General features: G+C 42.4%; 1 protein-coding gene across 1 annotated transcript in view; it reads left to right on the plus strand.

Annotated features, from left to right (window-relative positions):
• Positions 1-3,366, plus strand: part of ZFP64 (ZFP64 zinc finger protein) — a 61,780-nt gene extending 58,414 nt beyond the window's left edge. Inside the window, exon 6 of the mRNA XM_069243629.1 lies at positions 1,234-3,366. Coding sequence (XP_069099730.1) covers positions 1,234-2,519 — 1,286 coding nt within the window. The 3' untranslated portion in view covers positions 2,520-3,366. The remainder of the gene's footprint in view (positions 1-1,233) is intronic.
• Positions 3,367-9,015: the final 5,649 nt, after the last annotated feature.

Raw genomic sequence — 9,015 nt, forward strand, 5'->3', positions numbered from 1 at the left:
ATCCCCCTTATGAACCGAAATAGATGTCAAGAGCGCCTACGAAATGACGCGTTAAGCCACCACTGAGAGCCTGTTTAGTCTAGATCAAAGGAATTCAAGGCTTCCATCTTGAAGAAACTGCCTTAAGAAGTCGGCAGAAGAAAAAGGGGCTCTTCCTCCATCCAGAAACCCGCAACGTCTCTCTGCCCAGGTGCTCCCAGGAAAACCATCAACCGCACTGCCTCAATTTCCCAAGAAACAGAGGCTGATGATCAAGGAGTAGATTGACTTTAATTCACCACGACACTTGGTGTCGAAGAGAGGCAAGGGCAAGGCAACAAACCCTCAGCCCCAGCCTCAGCCTCCTACACCCAGGAACTTAACCACCTCCTCCTGAACCTCGACCACAACATCCATATTCACCTGCATCCTGCCATTCATGGCTTTGTGTCTTTTGGTTCAAAATAGTTGCCCAACAACAACACTGCAACATGCTATTTAATATTGAACACCTACTTGGACCCAAAGTGGGTGAAATGTTGGAGAAAATAAAGCATAACTCACAAAATCTATTTTTGCCTACTGTTGGCTACTCTCTGGGTCTCCTTTGGTAGGCAGCAAACCAGAGGCTGGAGCAAGACACACACAGACTCTCTCTCCCCCCCCCCCCCCCCTGTCTCTCCCTCTCCCTCTCCCTCTCCCTCTCTCTCTTCTAATCCTTTTGTACCATTTGAGGAGCAGTGCATGCATGCATGTTTGACTTTTATAGAGGAGATGGTGAGTGGTCCACAGGTGTTGGTGGCGTGAGCTCGGTTGAAAGGTTATAGGGTTAACTTGAGTTATATGCATGTATGGCTTGTCTTGTTATTACTGGTTAGTAATTACAGCATTGACAGTTCTATTTCAGTGCATCATTTAAAGTTCTATTTCTCACCTTAGGCCAGACTTAGCAAAATTGTCTGTTACTATAAGTTTATATTTAGACAAATTATTGTGGTTCTGGAAACTGCATCACAGTGTTTGCCTGTTGCGTAATACAACAGTTGTTTCTGTAACCCGTAATAATTAGCATTAGAAGAAAGCGTTCAGCTAGTCTCTCACATAATTGTATATAAGCATTAAACCGGTTTAACTTACAAGTGTTATTATAAAAAGTAAATTGAGCATTATTAACACTCTATTTTATGCATCTTATGTTAACTGGATTTTTGACTTAATGCGTCTCTAATATATATATTGATACTGTTTTCACAGGTGATGCACCCTTTCAGTGTAAATTGTGCACCTCTAAATTCAAAATAAACTCTGATTTGAAGAGACACATGCGTGTTCACTCAGGAGAGAAACCCTTCAAATGTGAATTCTGCGATTTTATATGTGCCATGAAGGGAAATTTGAAATCTCATGTAAGGATCATGCACAACTCCTCAAACATATTCAAGTGCCCAGTGTGTGATTTCCACTGTGGAAACAAAACAAGCCTCCGACAGCATGGACGAACACACCAGCCTGAACAGCCTGTGAAATGCTTGGACTGCAATTATTCTTGTTCAAACAAAGCTGCACTTAGGGTCCATGAGCGAATACACTCCAAGGATCGTCCTTTCAGATGTGAGTTTTGCAGTTTTGATACTAAGCAGCAAAGCAACCTGACTACACACATGAAGAAGATCCACGGAGACAAAGTGAGATCCAAGAAGTCATCTATGGAAAAAAAAGATGGTGTGATTCCAAAGCAGGGTGGCTCACGGCAAGTGGCTAAACTTGACGCCAAGAAAGCCTTCAGGTGTGATATCTGTGATGCATCATTTGTTAGAGAGGATTCGCTACGTAGCCATAAAAAACAGCACACAGAATATAATGACCCTAAAACATACGAACTAGCAGTACTACAACTTCAAATGGATAATGGACAAAGCAGTGTTCCTGTTGCTGTCAAGCACCTTCAGGTTGCGCACCCACCTCATCACGCTGCTTCCTACAGTGAGAGCAGAGTCATGATAATCGTGGGGCATCAGGTTCCACAGACTAATACTGTTGTACAAACGATGTCAGTGAATGACGGTCCTCATGCTTTGAGTAACCCGAATCATGAAGACCTGGCGCACAATGCACAGCTGCAGGTTTTGCGCCAAATCAGTTTGATGGCACCGTCTGATTCTGTAGTGACCAACAATGAAATCAGCTCACTTGGTCAGCAGGCTGTTCTCCTTACAAGACACGATCAAAGTGAAGTCAGCAACATCCATCAGGATTTAATTCCAAGCACTACAATCAGCAGCCATGTGCCATCAGCCAACCAGGCATACATCACCAGCTCAGATTTTGAAGGTCTCAGTGCTTTCATTCAGAAGGGAGCAACTGAGGTTACAGTTGTTACCGAGGGAGCTGAACACATTACTGTGTCGACATCGGAGCAAACCACGCCATTGTTTTCTTCGTCTACCCATTCAGAAGTTCCTAAGCAAGCCTATTCCATTGTTCAGTCTGCTGGTGCACATTCCGCTTTACTTTATCCAGCAGATGCCATTCCTGATTAGTCTAAAACATCTCTCGTGTTTATTTATATAGATGAACAAATGAAATATAAACAGATTAAAAACCAAAGTGGCTTACCTTTTTATGTATATTTTTCCCGTTAATATTTTGTATTTTAAAATAAAGGAAGGCCTTGAATTCTAGTAATGTTCTAGGAAAGGAGAGACTCTCAGACATGACAAGTATTCACACACGTTCAGTGTTATACTACTGATATTAAAATAACTAAATCTCTTATGCCTGTGTCTCAAGAAATAACAAAAACCATGCAAATGTCATGCTTAAAAAAACCCACACATAACCAACATCAGTTAAAAGATACAAGAATACGGTGAAACAGAAGATAGAGGTGCTTCCAGCAATTATAGAGACCCTTGCTCAATCTACAGGATGATTGTAAAGCAGCATACTTGACTGACATTTCTTTCCGTGTTTCTCAGTCGCCGCAGTGCGAGTGTCAATTGTGTGTTCAAACGATGTAAATCTAATGTCGCTAACCCCTACTCCTCCCTGACTGGTTTTGAGACACTTTTTCAATGCTGCGTATTTTTTTCTTACATGCATTTAATTTCGAATCTTCTGGCTTCTGTGATAGTTTGTTAAAGTGTGACTCTGATTTTGTTGCATTTGATATGGCAGTGTTTTGCATAGATTAACAAATCATTAAGGATTAAAGTGCAATAATGTTTTTAATACTGAGTAAAACACTTTTCAAATGTCTGTTTCCTATTCGATTAGGATCCTGTACATAAATTGTAGAATTAACTGTCCGGAGGTCCCTATGAATAATTGGCTTGATGTTCTGTTTACCTTGTAAAGTTAAATAAAGTGGTATACATGTGTGACAAATAGTAAATAGATCACATGCTTTTCGTAGAATGAGATTTAGTTATTGGTCCATAATTCCTAACATATGCTGGGCTTCGACCAGAAATGATGTAAGCCGTACACAGACCTGTTTTGATTTTATATGACAACATTTTTTAATTTGGAAAATGTCCTAACACAGTTTGGGGGCATGAGTGAGAACCATGATAATACTGATTTTCTTTTCGTTGTTACACATTTAGCACTTTGAAGAGAAGAAAATCAAGGCATTGTCAGAATGTGTATTTTGCACTCACTGAAAAACATTTTTAATTCGGGGCTTTTGTGGGTGGAAGAGTGCTATTGCACCTGAAAATGTGTGCATTTAACTGCTAAACCACGATATCTTGACTTGGTAGCATGAGAAGAGACATGTTTTTTTGTGTTCAGAAATATAACATGTTGCTTATTCTACCTACGGAAAATTATTTGTTTTACTTTTGGTGTACATTTTGTTATATCTTCACATCACTCAACCACGGACACTTGATAATGAGACTAGCGGCATAGCGTTTTAGAGTCCCTAAAGAGAAGTGTTAAAAATATCTATAGGTATTTATATTTAATATTTAGTGCATGCATTTGCAATGGTTGCATTCTATTTGCTCCAGTGTGTTAGTATTAAAAGTGATTTTTTTCATATTGAAGAAGATATTGCAGAACAATGTTTACAAGTAAAAGGGACTTTAAAAAGTAAATGAGTGTTCTTTGACACTGGAGAGCAAAGATTTAGCCTGGTGTATTATGATTTGACAAGCAACTTTAATTAGTCGTGTTACTGTTCTTTCTAATCCAGAAAGTCAGAACTCATGCGCCACAACCTTATCAAAGAATGTATTGTGCAGACTTGAACCAGACTGCTAAATGTTCATATTAATTACTGGAAATTTCATTACTTTGAAGTTCTCATCCGTGTCTCGGGCCTTCATTTAGAGTAGGTTGACTCCATACAGGTACCATTAAACTAGTACCCATGTACAGAGCAAAAAAAGACACCTACACCTGTTTGTGCTACGCCACGTATGGATCAACCCACATCCTGGTACAACTGCCTAAGCCTAATGGCGAAACTGCATCCAAGACGAAGGGCAGGAGAGAGAAAGACCGAACAAGGAAGAGAGAAAATCTAACTAATGGAATTACTGGCAAGCAAGCTGGATATTACTTCCTTACTTCTCTTCCTCATCTCTAACCTTCTTTCGGAGGACATACTCAAGCTAAGGCGCACCTTTCACAAAAGACCAACACAGAAGTGCAAATAACTAAGACTGTGACAGCTATGCGAAATGTATTGAACTCTCAATGTCTGTGTCAAAAAATGGAAAATTGTGTAAATGAACATCTTATCTGCAACGAGACATGGTCGTAGTGAGTCACTGACCAAGTAGCTGCCAAATAGATGGTCTTGAGAGAGATTGTCTGACCTTCTGCTCACGGTGTGGCTTTGCCTCTGATGGAACGTCAGTGCATGTAAGCACATGAACTGGTTCAACATATCCAGTGTCTTAGGGTGGAAGAAGGAGGAGCCATGCCCTTACTTCCAGGACCAAAGTTCACAAATAGATTACCACACTTGTAAAAAAAGAAGAAACCCTGTGAAATTGACCCAGCTCTGCAAACGTCCAGTGTGAAAGGCTATCGCTTTCTGAGGTCTGATTAATATAGAACACCAGAGGAATAATTGAACCATCCCTGTGACGTTTGGAAAAACTGTTGGGGTGTCAAATGAAGAGATATCCTATTGGGAAAAGCAACAATGTCGTGAGCCTGACAGTTTGAAAATCCCAAATCTTCTAACCTTCTGGCTGAAGTAATATTAAGCATGAAAAAGATCTTCGTGGCTATATATTTAAGGAAAAATGTATCAAGGGATTGATTCCAAAAGAGCCCTCTGAAGCCCAGAAAGAAATAGAGGGACGGTCCAAGGGAGAAGTACTCCTTTGACTCTGAGAGAGCAGAAACCCCTAGGAAGACAAACAAGTGAGAGAGTGCAAACCAATCTGTGACTTTTTAAAGGCCCTAATGACTGCTCACATTCTTCAAAGTGGCCTGGGACAAAAAAAAACACACAAACCATTCCGGAAGCATTAAAACCGAGTCAGATTCCCAAAAGACTAATCCTTTAATTATACCATTTCTGGAAAGAAGCTCAAAGTTTATTATAGGCCTTACAAGTACACTGCTTCCTAGAAACTTGAACAGTAGTGTAGGAAAGTACCATCTTGCTTGGCATGTTACCCCCAATTTCTGCCTGTTTGTCAGTGTGTTTTGCCTCTCCTGCTAGCCAGGACCCCAGTGCTCATAGTTTGTGGCCTATATGTGTTGTCAGTATGCTTGACTGTGTCACTGAAGTTCTGCTGACCAGAACTCCAGTGCTTATGCTCTCTCTACGTACCAAATTTGTCACTATACATTAGTGACTCCATATTCCAATTCTGTTTGGCACACTGGACCCCCCCTATAAGTCCCTAGTATATGGTACCTAGGTACCCAGGGCATTGGGGTACCAGGAGATCCTTATGGGCTGTTGCCACCCATAAGGAGCTCATACAAACCTTTCTTCATGACTGCCACTGCAGCCTGAGTGAAATAGTGCACACACTATTTCACAGCCATTTTGCACTGCACCAAGTAACTTATAAGTCACCTATATGTCTAATCTTCATTTACTGAAGGCTAGGTGCAAAATTACTGTGTATGAGGGCGCCCTTGCACTAGCAAAGTTGCCCCCACGTTGTCCAGGGCCAATTCCCCGGACTTCGTGTGTGCGGGGACACCATTATAAGTATGTACTGTGTAACTATAGTGGTATTGCACAAGCTTTGCATGTCTTCTAGTTCAGCCTAAGCTGCTCTGTTACAGCTAACTCTAGGCAGCCTAAGCTGCTATAACACTGCCTACATTTCACTAATAAGGGATAACTGGACCTGGGATAAGGCTACCTTAGGTACCCACTTCAAACCAGGCCAGCCTCCTACATTGGTGGTGCAGCAGTGGGATAAGTACGTACAGTTGCTTTACCACTTTGTTACTGGTGCATTTCACAAGAAAAGTGTACTCCACTCCAATACTTAGAGCTATATACAGTTATACCTAGCAGTAATTTTTTCACTATCAAAAAGTTATTTTAAACTTTCTAAAAGTTTTACAAAGTTCAGAAAAGCTTTTCCTTTCCTCTAAAAAGTTAAGTTAAATAGTTTGCTAACTTTTTACTCTTCTTCTTAACTTTTTCTTTCACTATGTCTGTTGTAGAGGCTACCCCCAGGGTTTTTAAGACCAATTATGAAAGTCTGAATATCAAAAGTCTGAGGGGTCTCTGCTTGGAAAGAAGCTTAGGGGTTGGAAAGAACCCTAACAAGGAATTTCCCTTGAATCTCCTCTTGTAAGATGACCAGGAGCATCCTGATGGTCAGGTACAATCAGAAGGGGAGGTAGAGGGAGATTCCCCCCCCGGTAGATTCAGGAGAGGATCCTGAAGACCCAGGGGAGGGTCCTTCCACAGATCTTTCCCTTACAACTCCTAGTGTAGCTGGTAGTGGGAAGGCGTCATACACAGGTAGGTACCCTTCACACCTTGAGGCCAGGTCACTAGAGTAACTCAAGTTAGGAAAAGGTCAACCTCTGCTCATTTCCATGTCACTTCTGTATCAGAAGTGTCCCACACATCCAAACCTGAAGATCAATCCCTATATAGTGAACTCAGAAAGCTGAGGTTGAAGGAGGCCAGACCGAGGCTACAGCAGCAACAGTTGGCCTTAGATAGGGAATCTCTAGCTGTGGAAAGGGAAAGGCGGGTTCGGGTTAGTTCCCCATGGTGGCAGCAGCAGCAGTAGTTTCAGAAGTTCCAGTGTTAGAGCAAACACATTTGATTCTAGAAACCTGCACAAGATTGTCCCCCCCCTTACAAGGAGTGGGATGATATTTACAAGTGGTTTGCTGCACTTGAGAGGGCCTGTAACATTCGTAGGGTCCCTCAGGTACAGTGGGCTGCTATCCTATGGTTGTCTTTCTCTGGCAAGGGGAGAGAAAGACTCCTTACTGTTAGAGAAGATGACTCAGACAACTACAATGTTCTGAAAACTGCACTCTTGGATGGATTTGGCTTAACTACTGAACAATATAGAATCAAGTTCAAAGAGACAAGAAAAGAGTCTTCACAGGATTGGATAGATTTTGTAGACTGTTCAGTTAAGGCCTTAGAAGTTTGTTTGCTTGGCAGCAAGGTGTCGGACTATGAAAGCTTATACAATCTGATTTGTAGAGAGCATATTCTTAACAATTGTGTGTCTGATTTGTTGCACCAATATCTTGTGGACTCAGATCTGACTTCTCCCCAAGAAGTGGGAAAGAAGGCAGACAAATGGGTCAGAACAAGGATGAGCGGAAAAACTCATACAGGGGGTGACAAGGACAGCAAGAAGGATGGTAAGTCTCATGATACGGGTGGGGACAAAGACAAAAAGTCATCAGAGTCTCCATCAGGCCCACAAAAATCCTCTGGGGGTGGTGGGTCTAAATCTTCTTCTAATCATCAAAAAAAGCCTTGGTGTTCTTTATGTAAGAACAAAGGCCAATGGGTAAGTGACCCAACTTGTCCCAAGAGAAACACCAAGCTTCCCACCACCACAACCCCCACTGCTTCCACTAGTGCCCCTAGTAATAGTAGTGGTGGTGAGAAAAACTCTACAAATAGCCAAACAAAGGGTGTTGCTGGGCTCACTTTAGGTAATGTAGTGGGGGTTGGTCTAGTTAGGGAAACTACTGAGGGTGTTTTAGTCTCAGATGGTGGCATTGACCTTGCCACCTTAGTTGCTTGTCCCCTTAATGTGGATAAGTACAAGCAACTACCCCTAATAAATGGTGTTCAGGGTGATGCCTAAAGGGACACAGGTGCGACTGTCACTATGGTGATGGAGATACCGGTTGCCCCTGAGCAACACCTACTTGGTCATCATTGCTGTGTTACTGACGCCCATAACAACACAGTTAGCCACCCCATGGCTGTTGTGAATCTCAACTGGGGGTGCAGAGAGGGGAGGGGGGAGAGTTTACTGGGCCAAAGAAAGTTGTGGTATCCACTGATGTACCTGTAGAGTGTCTCTTTGGCAATGATTTGGAAACTTCAGCTTGGGCTGAAGTGGAGTTGGAAGCCCATGCTCCCAAAAACTAGGGGTAGAAAGGGCAAACCCTTGTCCGCTATCCCTCCCTCTCCAGAAGATTCCCATTTTGTTGAGGAGGAGTCAACTCTTTGGGCAGAACCTACACCAGAGGAGCTTCAAGCTGACACAGCTGAGCTCTTGGGTGCATGGGGGTCTTCTAGGGAGGAACTGAGTGTGGCACAGCAGACCTGTCCCACACTGGAGGATCTAAGACAGCAAGCTGTCAAACAGCAAAATTGGGATATCAGTGACTCACACAGAGTTTACTGGGAGAATAATCTCCTTTATACTGAAGCAAGGGACCCCAAACCTGGTGCTATCAGGAGACCGGTCATTCGCTTGCAGTATAGGAAATTGCACATGATATTCCCTTGGCTGGACATATAGGACAAAGCAAAACCTGGGAGAGACTTGTCCCTCACTTTCACTGGCCTCATGTCAGAAGACACAAAAGAGTTTTGTCGCTCTTGTG

Source organism: Pleurodeles waltl, chromosome 7, assembly GCF_031143425.1.
Source record: "Pleurodeles waltl isolate 20211129_DDA chromosome 7, aPleWal1.hap1.20221129, whole genome shotgun sequence".
Taxonomy (NCBI): domain Eukaryota; kingdom Metazoa; phylum Chordata; class Amphibia; order Caudata; family Salamandridae; genus Pleurodeles; species Pleurodeles waltl.